At 43.8% G+C, this 19,115-nt stretch overlaps 2 protein-coding genes across 2 annotated transcripts in view; one reads left to right on the forward strand and one right to left on the reverse strand.

The window, feature by feature from the left end:
• Positions 1 to 72: 72 nt before the first annotated feature.
• HTRA4 (HtrA serine peptidase 4) lies at positions 73 to 12,933 on the forward strand. The gene is given in 10 exon segments (XM_017536904.2): positions 73 to 486; positions 489 to 794; positions 1,091 to 1,190; positions 2,639 to 2,843; positions 4,172 to 4,366; positions 5,436 to 5,468; positions 7,574 to 7,688; positions 8,583 to 8,640; positions 9,030 to 9,125; positions 11,973 to 12,933. Coding segments are annotated over 10 exon segments (1,458 nt in total). The 5' UTR covers positions 73 to 299; the 3' UTR covers positions 12,136 to 12,933.
• Positions 12,934 to 15,335: 2,402 nt separating this feature from the next.
• Positions 15,336 to 19,115, reverse strand: part of TM2D2 (TM2 domain containing 2) — a 6,810-nt gene continuing 3,030 nt past the window's right edge. Inside the window, exons 3-4 of the mRNA XM_017536956.2 lie at positions 18,205 to 18,320; positions 15,336 to 16,131 (exon numbers count right to left, since the gene is read on the reverse strand). Of these exons, the coding sequence (XP_017392445.1) occupies positions 15,918 to 16,131; positions 18,205 to 18,320 (330 nt within the window). The 3' untranslated portion in view covers positions 15,336 to 15,917. The remainder of the gene's footprint in view (positions 16,132 to 18,204; positions 18,321 to 19,115) is intronic.

The following is a 19,115-nucleotide window of genomic DNA, read 5'->3' on the forward strand; positions in this document are numbered from 1 at the left end:
TTTTCTAATACGGACCTTCTGACCTCTGGGTGGGTGAGCTTTCTTATCAGTCGGCCCCCATGGTCGGTTTTAGGGATTTCACAAAGTAGGTTCCCACTCCGGGTAGTGCTGGAGACCTTCCCCTCACTGCCTGGGGGAGGACCTGGCTCCGGGTAGGGACGGGGGCGGGTGGTGGGGGATGTACGGGTGTGTATATGGAGAGGTGTGCCAGGCTCTGCGCCTTAAAGTTTGGGGGCCAGCGGAGGCGGCGCCGTGGCCGGGAGAAAGTGTCGCTCATTTAGGAGCGTTTGCAGGTCCAGATGAAGTCACTGAAGAGTGGAAACGAGGAAGGAAGGAGGATGATTAGACCTCAGCTGCGGCCTGCTGGGCTGGAACGATGCCTCCTGCCGGGGCTGCTGCTGCTCCTGGTGCCCGTCCCCTGGGCCGGGGCTAAGAGGCTACAAGCCCAGCTGGCCTGCCCCGCGGTCTGCCAGCCTACGCGCTGCCCCGCTGCGCGCTGGGGACCACGCCGGTGTTCGACCTGTGCCGCTGCTGCCGCGTCTGCCCCGCCGCCGAGGGTGAAGTCTGCGGCGGGGCGCGGGGCCGGCCGTGTGCCCCGGGGCTGCAGTGCCTCCAGTCGCTGGACCCCTGGCTGCCCAGCACCTGCGGCTGCCCGACGCTAGGGGCGGCCGTGTGCGGCAGCGACAGACGCACCTACCCCAGCCTGTGCGCGCTCCGGGCGAACAACCGCGCCGCGCGCCGCTGGGGCGAGTTCCTGGCGGTGCCCGTGCAGTGGGGGGACTGCAGGGATACAGGTGAGCCGCGGGGTGCGCGCGCCCTCGGGACGCTTTCTAACTCTGGAGGAGCGTATAGACACAAGACCTCACTGCGACCGCACAGTTCGCGCAGGGTCCTCCTGAGTCATTTGCCTTCTGGATTCGACACTTCACTGTTCCCGATTTCCTTTCTTACTTAACAGGGGCTCTTGACCGGCTGCTGGCTGGTTTCTCCCCATGCACGTTTTGAACACTGGCCTTTAACATTTTCCCAACCAGCATAGCAGGTCTGGTTCCCTTGAGGCGTACCCTTGAGCCGGTATTTTTTTTTATAGGGACCAGGAGCGCAGGCCCGCTCAGGAGCAATTACAACTTCATCGCCCCGGTGGTGGAGACGGTGGCGCCATCGGTGGTTCACTTGCAGCTGTGGCGCAGGTAAAGGGGGGAGGAGGAAGACCTCCACTGGCCCAGCTAGTGGTTCCTGCTTGCCTACCTGCGCCAGGCCCTTCGCAAGCGTCATTGAATCCCAAAAAACCGCTGTGAGGAAACTGAGACGCAAAAAGGTTGAATAACCTGTTCGAGGTCATTTAACTAACGAGCAGAGGCACACGGATGCTGACTTCCAAACCCGAGCTCCCCCTGTCCTCTTAGGTGTCTGGGGCTTTTCCCACTCCTCGCACAGACAAAATTGAAGGTCAAATATAAGAGCTAGTAGGCATTTTCTTTCCTTTTTTTTTTGAGACAAGGTCTTGCTATGTCTCCAAGGCTGAATTGCAGTTACAGATCACGGCTCACTGCAGCTCCATCTACCAGGCTCAAGTAATCTTCCCACCTCAGCCTCTGGGGTGCCTGGGACTGCAGGCATTGCCACCACACCCAGCTAATATTTGTATTTTTTGTACAGATAGGGTCTTGTTAAGTTTCCCAGGCTGGTCTCGAATTCCTGGGCCCAAATGATCTGCCACCTTCGCCTCCCAAGGTGCTGGGATTACAGGTGTGAGCCACCGCACCCAGCTTAGCAGGCATTTTTGGTCGTGATCTTGCTCAGCTCCCACTTTGCATGCAAGGAAAACCAGACCCAGAGTGCACGGTTAATTAGCCCTACTTCATGAGGCCAGTTGCCGGTGGAAACTAAGCCAGAATCAGAGCCCGTTGATTCTTTCCTGTCAGGGTCCTTGATACTGTGGTAGAAGTCTCACTTTTGCCTCTAGTATTAGCATTAGGTTCAGCCTTTTTGTAGCAGAGAACCCACGGGTTGCTACACTAACCAGCTCTGAAGAAGCAGTGTCCCTGGAAAAGGAGAGCTAGAGCCAGCTCTCAACCATGCTCACAAGAGATGGCCGGGTCCATGTACATGCATAATTAATACATAGAGAAAATTTACGCATAGCCAGGGAAAAGTGAAATGTCTGAGAAAACTGTGATGGAAGGCCAGGCATGGTGGCTCACTCCTGTAATCCCAGCACTTTGGGAGGTGGAGGTGGGTCAATCACCTGACGTCAGGAGTTTGAGACCAGCCTGGCCAACATGGCAAAACCCTGTCTCTGCTAAAAATACAAAAATTTCTTCTGATTGTGGTTTTGAAAAAAAGAAAATACAAAAATTAGCCGGATGTGGTGGTGCATGCCTGCAATCCCAGCTACTTGGAAGGCTGAGGCAGGAGAATTGCTTGAATCTGGGAGACAGAGGTTGCAGTGATCCGAGATCTTGCCACTGCTCTCCAGCATGGGCAACAGAGTGAGATTCTGTCTAAAAAACAAAACAAAATAAAACTCTGATGGAGGTATGTTTAATAAGAGTGAAGTTCTCCTGACTCTCAGATTATATGGCTGTATTCCCTACCTTTCTTGCCCTCTGTTGACACTGTTGTCTTGTGGAGACAGGTTACTTCCCGGCAGCAAGCCAGTTCCTGTGTACAGTGGCTCTGGGTTCATAGTGTCTGAGGACGGGCTCATTATTACCAGTGCCCATGTTGTCATGAACCAGCAGGGGATTGAGGTGGAGCTTCAGAGTGGGGCCCACTATGAAGCCATTATCAAGGATATTGACCTTAAATTGGATCTTGCGGTGATTAAGATTGAACCGAATGTGAGTATTTCAGGGCTGAGTCAGAGTCTGCATATTTGGGGATTTTCATCTATTTGCTGATACCTTCTGCTCCACTACACTCTCACACCACATCTCTTCTGTCAAGTATATGCTTTTCTCTGGTTTCTTTCTGTTCTTGACTCCCTCTTTGATTTGCTTCCATGCCTGTCTGTGTATCCCTATTTCTCCCTTTCCTTCTTTTTTTCTTTCTTTCTCTCCCTCCCTTCCTTCTTTCCTTTTCTTCCTTTCTCTTTCTCTCTCTCTTTTCCTTCCTTCCTTCTTTCCTTCCTTCCTCCCTTTCCTCCTTCCTTCCTCCCTTCTTTTTTTTTGGTGAGACAATCTCCCTCTATCACCCAGGCTGGAGTGCAGTGGCTCAATCTCAGCTCACTGCAACATATACCTCCTGGGCTCAAGTAATTCTTCTGCCTCAGCCTCCTGAATAGCTGGGATTACAGGTGCCCACGACCACACCTGGCTAATTTTTGTGCTTTTAATAAAGACAGGGTTTTATCACGTTGGCCAGGCTGGTCTTGAACTCCTGACCTCAGGTGATCCACCCACCTCAGCCTCCCAAAGTGCTGGGATTACAGAGGTGAGCCACTGCGCCTGGCCCCCTGTTTCTATGAACTATCAAACAGTCTTTTTTTTTTTTTTTTTCCCCCTCCTTCAACTCCTTCTTCAACAGATGCTGCTTCCGGGAAAATTCTCTCTCTACTTGTCTTAGGATATCAGAAATTACTGCAATGGACTCAAAGCTGCTAAGGAATACTTTAAAGTCCTTGCTACACATAGTACTGGTGGTCTGCACACCAGATATATCCACATGGTGTCTGAGAGCTTTTTAGAAATTCAGAATCTCAACCTTCAGCCAGATAGATGCGCTGACTCAGAACCTGCATTTACATAACATCCCTAGGTGATTTGCATGCACATTACCGTTGCCCTGGGTGATCTCCTTTCTGTTTGTGGCTTATTCACTTTGACTGTTAACATTTGAGCTGGAATGATGCTGAATAAATTGCTAATGTCAGTTTATGTTCATCAGTGACTTCACTGGCTGTCTACTAATAGTAATTTCTACAAAGTAATTATTTTCGATCTTAGAAATGATCCTAGTTATCTTAACAATTGAGAGCTTCGCAGTAGTCGGACTTTGAGGAAGAAGTAGAAGGCAGTCATAGAAACTGTGTGAGTGAGTGCTTCTCAGGTGGTAAGGGCCAAGGTGATAGAGGCAGCATCATATATGTGTTAGACATACACATTGGTCAATTCTGATCTTGATTTCTTTATACTTTCTGTCCTCCTCATCCCTCTTTGGCCACATGCAGGCTGACCTTCCTGTACTGTTGCTGGGCAGATCATCTGACCTTCGCGCTGGAGAGTTTGTAGTAGCTTTGGGCTGCCCTTTTTCTCTGCAGAAGACAGCTACTGCAGGAATTGTCAGCACCACCCAGCGAGGAGGCAAAGAACTGGGGATAGAGAATTCAGATATGGACTACATCCAGACTGATGCCATAGTTAATGTAAGTCACTTAGGACAGAGGTGCTCAACCGTTGGGCACGGGACCGGTACAAGTCCATGGCCTGTTAGGAACTGGGCCACGCAGCAGGAGGTGAGCCACAGGCGAATGAGCATTACCACCTGAGCTCCGCCTCCTGTCACATCAGCAGTGGCATTAGATTCTCACAGAACAAACTCTATTGTGAACTGCGCATGTGAGGGATCTAGGTTTCTTGTTTTTTAAGAGAATCTAACTCATGCCTGATGATCTGAAGTGGAGCAGTTTCATCCCAAACTGCCTCTCCATCCATGGAAAAATTGTCTTCCACAAAGGTGGTCCCTGTGCCAAAAAGTTTGAGGATCGCTGACTTAGGAGGCCTATCCTCAGATCATACAAGATTGGCAGTTCAGTGAGAAGAAAATATCAGAGTGACCCCTTTGGTCTTTTGGGGATGTCCAGGTTTGGTTAAATCACTGTGGGAGGAATGGAATGCCACTTTGTTAGAGTCCGGCCTGTCTGATGTGATCACTGGCATCCGTGCTATTGGGTGGTCTGTTGTGGAGGTCACGCTTCCTGTAAGAAGGTGGGGGTTCCTTGATGGGGCAGGGTGGCTTACGGCTGTAATCCCAACATTTTGGGAGGCCGAGGCGGGCAGATCATGAAGTCAGCAGTTCAAGACCAGCCTGGTCAACATGGTGAAATTCCATCTACACTAAAAATACAAAAAAATTAGCCAGGCGTGGTGGCACACACCTGTAATCCCGGCTACTGAGGAGGCTGAGGCAGGAGAATTGCTTGAATCTGGGAGGCGGAGGTTGCAGTGAGCTGAGATTGCGCCATTGCACTTTAGCCTGGGTGACAGGGTGAGACTCCATCTCAAAAAAAAAAAAAAAGAGAGAGAAGGTGGTGTCCCACTGCTATTGTTCTTTACCTGCACTGACTTCAGTACTGGTGATGATAGGGGCACAATTTTGCCAGCCTGGGGGCGAAAGGAGCTTACTATAGTGGGCTGCTTTTGGTAAATTGGTAAAGAACAAGGGGAAATGTATTCATTGGCTTCACTGATGTCTTTTTCACATTTTGCTTTTAGCAAGGGAATTCTGGTGGTCCTCTGGTGAACTTGGTAAGTGGCCACTTTCCTTGTTGCTTCATGTTTCTTCCTAACTTTCAAAGACTTTATTAATTCCAGGCCAGGGATGGTGACTCACCCCTTTAATCCCAGCACATTTGGGAGGATTGCTTGGGGTCAGGAGTTCGAGACTAGCCTGGGCAACATAGCAAGACACCGTATCTACAAAAACAGAAAAAAATGTCTTTACATATTCCATGATGCAGACTCGAGTGCTACTCTTGTGTAGAGAGCTGTGGAATGGTGCTTTTCTGTTTTTGGACCTTAAGTCAATGGTTAGAAAAAAATTCAAGATTGTTATCCTGGTGTGTGATCTCATCCCACTGAGAACACTAGGGTTCTAGCTCCAGCTTCCTTTGAACTTTTTCTCTTCCTCATGCTTTCTGGTTTCATTGGCTAGTTACCAAAAGCCCTGGAATTTATTTATTTATTTATTTAACAGAGATGAGGTCTCACTATATTGCCCAGGCTGGTCTCTAACCCCTGAGCTCAAGTGATCTCCTCCCGCCTCAGCCTCCCAAAGTGCTAGGATTACAGGTGTAAGCCACCACCCTGTGCCAAAAGCCCTGGATATTAAACCCAGACTTATGCCAAATGACCGGCTGTGCTATGAAATGTAGCTCCTTGAAGGTCCCCTGATGCTGCATATGAAGAACTGTCTCTCATTTAAAAATGTTGATTACGTAATGTCCAAGTTTTTAGTCTTGACCTCTTGCCCTGCTTACAGGTGACAGAAAAGCCACAACCAGCACTCCTGACTGCAAGGGAGCTGCCTGCCTCAGCCTCCCAAATACATTGCTCTGTCATATTCTGTGTCTCTAGTGGAAATACCAGGGTTTCCAGTTGCTCAAATACATGTGAAAACCTAAGAGAGTGCAATGCTGTCTGACATACAGCTTGTGATCATCTTTTCTGAGTCCCTTTGCACTGATTGCTTTTGGTTCCTGTTTAAATATTACATTTGCTTTTAGAATGAATAGTATGCAAAATGATTTTTTTTTTATTCATAGCATTTCATGTAATTTTTATTTGTTTTGTTTCTGCCTTTTCCATTAGACAATGAGTTTACTAGAGCATCGATGAAATGCAGAATTTCAGGCCACACCCCAGACCTACTGAATTACAATCTGTAGTTTAATACAACCAGAAATCTCTTTTCTGGCCAGGTGCGGTGGCCCACTCCTGTAATCCCACCACTTGGAGAGGCTGAGGAGAGTGGATCATCTGAAAGGAGTTCAAAACCAGCCTGGCCAACATGGTGAAACCTGTTTCTACTAAAAATACAGAAAAAAAAAAAAAAAAGAAAAAAGGAAAAAAAAATAGCTGGGTGTGGTGGCACAAGCCTGTAATCCCAGCTACTTGGGAGGCTGAGGCAGGAGAATCGCTTGAACCTGGGAGGCAGAGGTTACAATGAGCCGAGATTGCACTAACGCACTCCAGCCTGGGCAACACAGCAAGACTCCATCTCAAAATAAATAAATAAATAAATAAATAAATAAATAAATAAATAAGAAATCTCTTTTCTATCCTTTCCCATTACCTAACAAAGGCTGAAGGAAGATGAGGTACATAAAGAGGAAAATATTTTCTGCCTCATACCTTTAGCTTAGCAGAGCTTTGTTCCCTAAGGTCAATTTCGTCAATTTTTCTGAATAGTTTCAATGCAGTGTTGCTGACAATCCCACAGCTTTTTACCTTTTCCATGTTTATTTTTAGTTTCAGTTAAATAATTAAAAAGGCAAATACTCCTTGTCCTTCTACCTGTGTCAAAATACAAACTGTGGCTCACTTTCAAAGTCAATGTAACTTACCAAAGAAAAAAATAAGCTCAAGATTTAAAAAAATCCTCAGCATCCTTTATCCTTTGGCGGTGAAAAGAAGGTAACTTCCGTGCATGTGCAGTCACCGTTTGCTGTTCCATCACACTATTTGCCTTAAAAAGGAACATCCGTTGCTCTCTTTTGAAGATGTGCAAAGTTCGTCTCGGCCCTGTTTTCTGACCCTAAGTAACTAGCTTTACTCCTTCCTCTGCTGGTTCTGGTCTTGCACTCTTCAGTTTGCAAAACTTCATGACTGAATGATGTCCCCTCCCTTGCCAGGATGGTGATGTGATTGGCGTCAATACATTGAGGATGACTGATGGAATCTCCTTTGCAGTTCCTTCAGATCGAGTTAGGGAGTTCTTGGCAGAATACCATGAGCGCCAGTTGAAAGGTAAAGCAAATTGGGTTTTTTGCGGGACTCTCCTCTTGTGCTTTTCAGAAACACTCAATCGTTTGTGGTGACAGCCATTTTTTTTTTTTTTTTTTTTTTTTTTTTTTTTTTTTTTTTTTTTTTTTTTTTTTTTTTTTTTTTTTTTTTTTTTTCAGGTATTTTAGTACAGACTGAACATCACTAATGAAAAAAAATCTGAACTCTAAAATGCACCAAAAGGTGAAAACATTTTTTTTTTTTTTCTGAGACAGACTCTTGCTCTTGTCACCTCGGTTGGAGTGCAGTGGCATGATCTTGGTTTACTGCAACCTCTGCCTTCTGGGTTCAAGCAGTTCTCTTGCCTCAGCCTCCTGAGTAGCTGGGACTACAGGCACCCACCACCACGCCCAGCTAATTTTTATATTTTTAGTACAGATGGGGTTTCACTATGTTGGCCAGGCTAGTCTTGAACTCCTGACCTCTAGTGATCCACCTGCCTTGGACTCCCAAAGTGCTGGGATTACAGGTGTGAGCCACCTCGCCCAGCCCGGAGACAGCCATCTGAATCCTGTAGACGACTGGGTCACTCATTTGTACTCAGCTTCTATAATGGTGATTCGGGCAGCAATATGGCGGGACTAGGCAAAAGCCAAGCATGAGTTGTGCCCAGAAATATTTGGACTGAGCTAATGTGGAAATGAAACCCAGGGTTGGAGGCAGAGAGCTGGGTGGGGGGAGTGTAAGTGCTCATGACAGAGGTTCCCTGAAGCCGATGTTTCATGCAGTAACCTGAAAGGACAGCTATGATGGCAAAGAGATCCTGGAACGTGGGTGTCTTTTAAACTGTGCTAATAGGAAAGAGGTTTTGTTATAACACATAACTTTCCTTTCCTTTCCACAGAAAACGCTTTCTGTGAAAAGCGTTTTCACAGAAGAAATATCTGGGTCTGCAAATGCTGCCCCTCACTATGCCATAAGCCTGTGTTTGAATATGTCTGGGTTGTTTTTCAGAGGCAAAAACTGTAGCTGCACAGGCTTAGCAGAAAAGCTGAGCCACGTGGGCCACACTCTTGTGACCCTAGGCCCTATCTGTCTCAGGGTTATGTATCTGCCTCTGCCTGTGTCAGCACTGGCTATACATAGTTTATTTCACTGTAGCTTCTATTTTATAATGTCTAGTGGTTCTAGGCTTTGGTATAAAGGCTCAGCCTGCACCCCCAGGCTGATTAGAATGATTGTGATTAGCTCGATGGAGTCTTCCTAGACCCCTGTGAACCTTGAGCAGAACAGACTCCTACTGAGAGTTCCAGGCTTTTACCAGGGCTAATTCAGTGTGTTTCCTAATCTTCTCACTTCCCTTAGCCTTATTCAAGAAATGAAAATGCGTGATCCAGCTTTCCCCAATGTGAGTTCTGGGGTTTATGTATGTAAAGTGATCGAAGGGACGTCTGCTGAAAGGTAAGAGAAGGGCAGGCCTTTGTCGTCTACCTTTGCTTTTTCTAGATGTGTGCCGCCGTAAAACCCATGGGGGGTATATAGACTTGGTCTGACCAATACAGTGGCCACTACCCACATGTAGTATGTACTGAACACATAAGTGTGGCCGCTGTGACTGAGGAACTGAATTTTGAATTAAATTAAATTAATTTAAATTAAAAAACCCAGGCCAGGCACAGTGGCTCACACCTGTAATCTCAGCACTTTGATAGGCCAAGGTGGGTGGATCATCTGAGATCAGGAGTTTGAGACCAGCCTGGCCAACCTAGTGAAATCTCATCTCTACTAAAAATACAAAAGTTAATGGGGGTGCCCAAACGCAAAATATTTTTCCATGAAATGTTCTGGAAGAACTGCATTTCACTTTAATTACTGCATTGTATACAATGTTATCAGCTGGGAGCAATGGCTCACGCCTGTAATCCCAGGACTTCTGGAGGCCAAGGTGGGTGGAACATTTGAAGTCAGGAGTTCAAGACCAGCCTGACCAACATAGTGAAACCCCATCTCTACTAAAAATACAAAAAATTAGCTTGGCGTGGTGGTGCATGCCTGTAGTCCCAGCTATTTGGGAGGCTGAGGCAGAATTTCTTGAAACTGGAGGCAGAGGTTGCCGTGAACTGAGAACGCACCACAGCACTCCAGCCTAGGCAACAGAGCAAGACTCTGTCTCAAAAAAAAAAAAAGATATTATCATTGTATAATAGCATATTGGGGGTGTGTGTTGTTTCAAGTGGATTTCAAAGACAGGAAACAGTGTAAAATACCTATTAACAATTTTTAAAACACCATGTTACAATGATAATATTTTGGATATGTAATGTTAAATAAGATATATTATTAAAATTAATTTCATCTGTTTAAAATTTTTAAAAAATGTGGCTACAAGGAAAATTTAAAATTACATATGTGGCTTGCATTATTGTCTATAGGACAGTGCTGATGTAGACTTGGGTAATTATAAAGGCCTTTTTTGTATTTTGGGAGGGAGGTGGTTCTCTATAGTCTAAGAAGAGCTCATTGAAACTTAATAGCATAAGTTTCAATAAATTTGGCTAGGAATTCCCAACCCACTCTTTCAGTATGAATAGTCATTACTTAATAACTATTAAGTGTTTAGTGCCTATTAGGTATTAGTAACTATTAACTATTCATTAACAGGTATTTTTTTGTTTTTTTGAGACAGAGTCTCACTCTTGTCCCTCAGGCTGGAGTGCAATTGTGTGATCTCGGCTCACTGCAACCTCTGCCTCCTAGGTTCAAGTGATTCTCCTGCCTCAGTTTCCCAAGTATTTGGGATTACACACCCAGCTAATTATTGTAATTTTATTAGAGGCGAGGTTTCACTGTGTTGGCCAGGCTAATCTTGAACTCCTAACCTCAGGTGATCCTCCCAAAGTGCTGGGATTACAGGAGTGAGCCACAGCTCCAGGCCTATTTGAAGTGTTTTATACACCTGTTTGTACTATCAACAGTTTTATGATATAGGTATTATTTTACAGAGGAAGCAGCTGTGGTACTGAGAGGTTAATTAACTTGTAGAACACGGTAAATTAGAAAGCAGAGAGCAGGGATGTGGGCCCTGGCTTAACCCTTCTATTATCCTGCTTTTGTGGCTGCTTTTTTGTTTCTGAGAGGCAGAGTGACTTAGTGACAAGAAGATAGGTTCTCAAGTCTGATGAAATCCCGCTTTAGCCTCTCACGATTTGCGTAACGTTTTTTGTGTGGGATTTCATCAGACTTCATTTGTCCTGTCTGAGCCATAGCTCCTCATATTTGGTGCATAGTAGGTTAATAGTAGTAATTTGTGGGTTTTTCTCTTTTCTGACTCATAGAACTAGTATGAACTAAGTAAGTTCTCTATAAGTTCTTTCTTTGTACTTACTGGTCCCAAGCCGTCCTCCTAAACTGTCCTTTTCTAAGGTATTTCTTGCTTTTAGTTCTATACTTAAGCTTCTGTTCACATCCTCTTGCTTTAAACTTCCTTTTTTTAAACTCCACCTATCTTGATGATCAAACCACATTACCATTCTTCCTTGAGCTTCCCATTTCTGTTAAATGCTGTCTCCTGGAGTCATTTGCTCTTCCTTTTTCAGTCTATTTTCACCTTTAAGACAAATCACTGGCATGGCTATCTCTGTATTGCAGTTTTTATTTGGAGCTGGTTTTTGCTTCTAGAATATACAGTCTATGTGAAACAATTATGTTGAAGATAATAAAGTCACAACTTTGGGGAAAAGGAGCCTAGAGCCGGAGCTTGACATATTTAGACTCAGACGTTGCTGGGTTTTCGATTCACTGGAGGCAGAATTCCTATAATGCAGCTCAGCATCCTTCCCAGCTCCATAAATTTGCGGGGAAGATGGGCAAGTGAGTGGGCTACCAGAATCAAACTGATCAGGGTTTAAGTGTCTGGGAGAAAACATATCACTTGGGCTTTTCACTTTGGCTGCTGGGGCTGGGCGTATGTTTGAAGTTCACAGAGGTCAGGGATTGATAGAAATTAAAAGCTGAACTCCCCATTCCAAACCAACTCCTAAAAATGGGAGGAATAAACTTCTCACATGATTCCGACAGGGAATTAATTTTGTAAAAGTAAATAAGACAGTTTTCCTCCAGGTGACTTTTTTGCAGCATATTTTAGAATAGCTTTAAGATTTGGAAGGATTGAGGCTATTTCTGGATTTCTGTACACTCAATGCCAGCAAAATAGTGCCATTAAGACAGACATATTAAATTATAGATGGGGATAAGTAAAATTCTTCTTAGAGTTTCATGGTCTTTTTTTTTTTTTTCTCTCTCTCTCAGCTCTGGATTGAGAGGCCACGATGTAATTGTCAACATAAATAGGAAACCTGTTACTACCACAACCGATGTTGTTGAAGCTCTTGACAGTGATTCCCTTTCCATGGTTGTTCTCCGGGGAAGAAGTAATTTGTTCCTGACAGTCACACCTGAAATAATCAATTAAATACCTTGCTTTAAAGTGGGATTATAAAAAAAAACAAAAAAACACAAAAAAACAAAAAAAACAGTTATATTACCTGGTTTGTATGAAGATGTACCAAACATGAGGTTTCTGGATCTTTTTCTTATAAAGAAAAATGGATGGTATCAACCCAAAGGCCCATCAATGACAGACTGGATAAAGAAAATGTGGTACATATACACCATGGAATATTACACAACCATGAAAAGGAATAGTACTCTGTAGGAACATGGATGGAGCTGGAAGCCATTATCCTTAGCAAACTAACACAAGAACAGAAAACCAAATGCTGCATGTTCTCACTTATAAGTGGTAGCCGAACAATGAGAACACATAAACATAGGGAGGAGAACAACACATACGGGGTCCTGGCAGGGGGTAGGGTGGAGGGAAAGGGAGAGCATTAGGAAAAATAGCTAATGCATGTTGGGCTTAACATGCAGGTGATGGGCTGATAGGTACAGCAAACCGCCATGGCACACATTCACTTATGTAACAGACCTGCATATCCTGCACATGCACTGCAGAAATAAAGAAAAATGGTAATCTTTTATGAAATTACAATTAAAAAAGGAAAATGGAGTTTTAAACACATACATACATTCAGGGATCATTAGGTTGGGGTATTAATACTGTTCCCAAGATGCCTGACTATGCCAAGTGAGAGAAGAACATGGTGCCAGGAAGTCTGGGGGAAATGGTAACATTTTATTAAAGATAAGAAACAACTAAAAAACAGGCAGTTTCTAATTTAACCTTGAAAGAAGGACACTGCAGTATTTTTTTTTTTGTTTTTTTTTTTTTTTAGACGGAGTCTTGCTCTGTCACCAGGCTGGAGTGCAGTGGCGCAATCTCGGCTCACTGCAACCTCCGCCTCTTGGGTTCAAGCGATTCTTCCGCCTCAGCCTCCCGAATAGCTGGGACTACAGGTGCGTGCCACCACACCCGGCTAATTTTTGTATTTTTAGTAGAGACGGGGTTTCATCATGGCGACAATGGCCTCGATCTCTTGACCTCGTGATCCGCCCGCTTCGGCCTCCCAAAGTGCTGGGATTACAGGTGTGAGCCACTGCGCCCGGCCAACACTGCAGTATTTTAAACCTTCTATATAGCCATAAACTAGATATAATACAAACATATACAAATAGATCTACCAAAATTTAAGAAACAACCTGAATAAAGTGCAAAGGCAATCAATTTTTAAGTGATACTCCTTTAGTGCATCAGGTTTTCAGGTTGTATCACATTTGGCCAGGTTTGTGGGTAGATGGAGAATGGGTGTTACTAAGAAGTCAGATGGAAGCTTTGGATTGTCACACAGGAATACTGATGATTCTGAAATTAAATTACCACTCTAACAGTAAGAACAACTTTTGTTTCCAGCAGCTTTCCTGACTGTGACAAGGGCATCTTCAGTAGTTTCCAGTCTTTTAGCCTTTTAACCAAGCTCTTCCCCCGGCAACATAAATTACTTCAAGTCTTGGAGCTGCCAAAGTTTTTTCTTTCTTGGGACAAAGTCTTGCTCTTGTCATCCAGGCTGGAGTGCAGGGGCAGCATCTCGGCTCACTGCAACTTCTGCCTCCCGGGTTCAAGTGGTTCTCCTACCTCAGCATCCTGAGTAGCTGGGATTACAGGTGCTTGCCACCACACCCAGCTAATTTTATGTTTTAACTAGAGAAGTAGTCTTACCATGTTGGCCAGGCTGATCTCAAACTCCTGACCTTAAAGGATCCACCTGCCTCAGTCTCCCAATGTACAGGGATTACAGGCTTGAGCCACTGTGCTGGGAACAAAGTTTCTTATTTTTTAAAGAAAAACTTCCGATGGGGTTATGAATATTGTTAGGTTAGAAAAAAGTGTGAAATGAGGCAGAACTTGATAAGGTTTAAAGTAGCATCTTATTTTGGGTAATACTATAATTTGTTTATATTTTTCAGACTTCCCTTATAAGTTTTTTTTTTTTTTTTAAATATATGGCATCCTTGAACTGAGACTCTTTTATTTGTATAAATTTATGGGGTACAAGTATGATTTTGTTTCATGCATAAATTGTATAGATGAACCCCCTTAAGTTCTATGTAAATTCTGTTTATGTGCATTTTTCTGGGGAGAGGGTCTAGTTTCTTCATGACCCATAAAATTTTAATAAACACTGACTTAGGGTATAGAGATTATGAATTAAAAGTTTATCAATTGTTACGTTATAAGCAAGGTTAAGGTCAGTGTGGTACAGAACTTTCAAGACAAAATAGGCTCATCTGTTTTAATTTTTTATACAAAATTGCCATATTTAGTAACGTAAGAACAGTGATTGATTATATTCATCAGGAATGATAAAGCAAGAAATTCTTAGGAAAGCTACAAAATGATAGAATGTATCCAGGGAAGTTAACTGTGATATCTGGTCTTAAAGTCAATTATTATGAAGTAAACTTCGAGTGAGGTCTACTTTATTTCTACAATTTGTAAGTTATTCTGAGTAACAGGCTCTTTCACTCACTTGGCCACATTGCCCATCTTTGATTTTTTATTTTTTAAAAATAAAGATGGGGTTTCACCATGTTGGTCAGGCTGGTCTTGAACTCCCTACTTCAGGTGACCCGCCTGCCTTGGCCTCCAAAGTGCTTGGATTACAGGTGTGAGCCAACACGCCCGGCCTCTGCCTTTGATTTTATATTTAATAGTTCTTTTCAACTTGGACTGCGAAGGATGGGAACTGAGTTTTTAAAACCACTTACAGTTTGGAACATCTCCTTTAATTCTTGGTTATTTGGGAATAAAAAAGTGTGGCTGTATCTCTTTCTGACTGCTGCAGCCCACAGGGAGAGCTTTAGTATCGTGCTTCTTTTGAGAATGTGCTATTTCTCTTTGCTCTCATAAATCACGTCCCAATTTAGCAGAAGTTTATTTTTCTTTTCGAAGCCACAAGGCTCCTTACTTTATCTCACCTAATCACGAAGAACAGTTTTATAGAAACTTGTAGGAAATCTTATTACCATGGGCTGGTAAATGCTGATTTTTGGATTGGACAATTCTGCCAGGAGGAGTAGCTCAATTCACATGTCTGATGCCGCTGGCTTTCAAAACATAATTGAAATGAAGAAATTATTGTGCTGCATATACTGCCTCTGGAACATAATGGAGACACAAGAGAGCTTAATAGGGTGGTTCATTTCAAATGACTGCAAAACAAATACAATTTTGAGTTTACTCCTCATACTGAAAATACTCATACAGTCAGTACTCCAGGTTGGCAAAATTTATACTGCATTTAGATTCAGAAAGTCAGACTTTCAGTGTGTATTACATTCCATGGCCATTTCCACTTCTGCTGAAGATTTTCATTGTTCAGCTTCAAATCTCCTTGTAGATAGACCCAGGGTCACAAAAGGAATATGGATACAAGTATTCACTTGGCTCAACTTGTTAAATCCACTTGCTCTGACGGACTGAACATATAGCAGTGTACAGAAAGGAAGACTCTGGAAACTCATCCACAGCTTGTAAACTCGTCACTATCCTTTATGTTTTGTGCACGAGGAAAGGTACAATTTGATCCCCACAACACTTTTTGCTTGTCATTTCTAGTCTGTAAGGTAAAATCTGGGTTGAAATTCTGAAGTTCAAAGAAGCCTTCTTAACCAAAACCTCAAAAGAGGGAAAATAACATCAGGTCTGATATCAAAGAAGAGTTTGAGTCTGCAGAGATGAATTCAGAAGACAGAGCTTTCACCTGCCTCCCTGGGCCTTGACAGCAGCTCTTTTTAGTAAACAGTGCACCAGTTGCTGCCATCACTTGGCATCAGCCCTCCAGTAATTAGCAAAATGAGGTCAACAAACCACCAAATCCCAAGTCCTCCAAGTGTCAACAGCTTCCCTACTGCAGTGCCAGTGTGTCCCAAGCAGAATCGATCCACGCCAAAACATCCCAGGAAGAAGGAATAGAGTAAAGTGGTTATGAAGTAATGTCCAGTATACCTAGGTGAAAGGAACAAAAAGGAAGATGTCTGATTGCACAAAAATTTAAACACTTAACGATTAGTGAATTTAACATAAGTGATGAGAAGGTGCAGTGGACCCTCTGTGGCCTTTTACCCTCCATTTTGTTTTCTTTTATGATATGGTCAGTGAGGTGAGAGGCTCAGGAAAAACCAAAGTTTATTATATTCATAGGTCCTAGAGACAGGAGGCACAGGGCTACCTGGCAAAGATACCTGGCGGGGGGGGGGTTGAAAGAAGCAAGGGGAAGGTTTTAGGTCACTATCTTCCTTGGGGTTTCTTAGGAAAGGCAAGACTGGGCAGGGCAAATAGTTTAGAATTGGCTAGTTTGAATAACTTCAGCAGGCTCTAAGGTATAGGAGTGATCCCTGGTTGCCTGGCACTTGGCCCTGAGAAGATTAAGGCAGAAGAATATTATTTACTGGGGTGTATAGGCCAGAAACAGAACATATGTATCTGAACTAGTTTGCATATCAAAGGCATGCTCCCTGTTGGGCCCTCTGCTATCTCCAAGAAATGACTAGCTTCAGTAAAGGCAGTCTCCTCATAGCCAGAAAGGTTTTTAAGATGTCAAATGTCACAACGTAAAATAATTTAAAAAACTTTTTGACCAAGTCGTGGTGGTTCATGTCTATAATCCCAGCACTTTGGGAGGCCAAGGAAGGAGGGGCATTTGAGCCCAGGAGTTCCAGGCCAACCTAGGCAACACAGCAAGACCCTGTCCCAAAAACAAAAACAAACAAACAAAAAACCAGTAATAATTAGCCAGCTGTGGTAGACTATGCCTGTAGTTCCAGCTAATCAGGAGGCTGAGGTGGGAGGATCACCTTTTGTGCCACTATACTCCAGCCTGGGCAACAGAAAAGGCCCCATCTCTAAATATATATATATATATATATATATTTATAATATATCCTCTTCACCCTTATTTTACTCTCCTTTAAGAATCTCTGGTTTGTAGAGGGTCTCAATAGAATACTTGCTAAGATATGGAGATCTCAAAGAACAAATACGGACTTACAGTTGGACTGGACAAGAAGTCATCAAGCACATTTACACAACTGGCACCATGGTAGGAGGAGGAGTCTGGGCTCCCATCCTGCTCTGTAGAGGGTCTTTTCAAGAGACTCAGCTGGCTTCCTGCATGTAGTTCTCTAAGGAAGCCCTGTCCTTAAATGAACACTGGATCTTCATATACTCTTCTCTGTTGTTTTGTGGCAGCGAAAAGCAAGGACTTCTTCATAAGGCTCTGCCTTTATACACTGTGCTGACATAGCTGCAGTTACTCTAATATTACTCATCACAGCCACAGACTCTTCAGTTAGCAAACTGTATAAGGCAATTCTGTGTCTTCAAGCAGAATTTACAGAAATGACGATCCTTTACCTTTAAGATAAACTGATTTTCAGAGTGTGGAGCCCACACTTTTTATAATAAAACCTTTATTCCTGAAATACTAAGGTAATTTGCACAAGATTTATCCCTATTGTTGGAATTTTGGGGCTAGATCATATGGCCCAAATTTTGTAGATGAGGGATAAACTGAGTGCTCAAAGGCACTTAGAGAAAGAGACAGTTAGCACTTACCTTCTGGGCTCAAGGCCAGAGTCCTCTCTACCATAAACATACTGTTTCTGTCAATGAATTATGCACAGTGGTAGTCACAGTCCCTCTTTGGTGCTTAAAAATAGTCATACCAAAAAATAACAACGAGCTAAGCTAAGCACAGTGGCATGTGCCTGTTGTCTCAGATACGCGGGAGGCTGAGGCAGGAGGACTGCTTCAGCCCAGGAGGGCCAGGCTGCAGTAAGCCGTGACTGCACCACTGCACCCCAGCCTGGGCAACAGAGTAAGATCCTGTCTCTTAAAAAACAGAGACAAAAAAAAAAAAAACCATAGCTTTTGTTTTTATAAATAGGGTTCTGAAGATGGCTTGAAAGAAAAAAATGAAATAATTGCCCGACTAGAAGAAAAAAAAAAAAAAAAAAAAGACAAGGAAAATGGCTCCACCTCCAACCAAGTACCAACTACACCATTTAAAGTCATGCTTACTTTATACAAGGTTTATTTTCTCGTAGGAAGGTCCTAGGACTGGCACACTCAATTCCATCTAGGGCGCGGCACTGGACTGAAGTGTGTTCCACATCGCTGTAGGCCTGACCGCCGAACTGTGGAGTAACAACCAAGACCATAATCAACTCAGCAGAGCAACTGACACAAACATGTATCTTTTTCTTTTTTTTAAAAATGAGACAGAGTCTCCGTCTGTTGCCCAGGCTGGAGTGCCGTGGTGAGATCTCGGCTCACTGCAACCTCCGTCTCCCCAGTTCAAGCGATTCTCCTGCCTCAGCCTCTCAAGTAGCTGGGACTATAGGCACACACCATCTCGCCCAGCTAATTTTTGTATTTTTAGTAGAGATGGGGTTTCACCATGTTGGCCAGGATGGTCTCGATCTCCTGACTTCGTGGTCTGCCTGCCTCAGCCTCCCAAAGTGCTGGGATTACAGGCATGAGCCACCGTGCCCGGCCACAAACATATATCTTTATATTCACTTATAAAAGCTGCCTCAGGACTACAATTATTCCAACAAGGTTGATGTATAGCTGTGTTCAAGGGCAAGGAACTTAGTGACATACTTCATGTGATTTTAGATGAGTCCATATTAAATGTACATTGTTTTAAATAAACTCCTGCTTTTCTCTTCATGACTGGCTTTTTCAATAATACAGTTAAAAAAAAAAAAACCCAGGGCTGGACGTGGTGGCTCACGCCTGTAATCCCAGCACTTTGGGAGGCCGAGGCGGGTGGATCATGAGGTCAAGAGATCAAGACCATCCTGGTCAACATGGTGAAACCCCGTCTCTATTAAAAATACAAAAAATTAGCTGGGCATGGTGGCGCGTGCCTGTAATCCCAGCTACTCAGGAGGCTGAGGCAGGAGAATTGCCTGAACCCAGGAGGC

The sequence above is a fragment of the Cebus imitator genome, unplaced genomic scaffold, assembly GCF_001604975.1.
Source record: "Cebus imitator isolate Cc_AM_T3 unplaced genomic scaffold, Cebus_imitator-1.0 Scaffold5, whole genome shotgun sequence".
NCBI lineage: Eukaryota > Metazoa > Chordata > Mammalia > Primates > Cebidae > Cebus > Cebus imitator.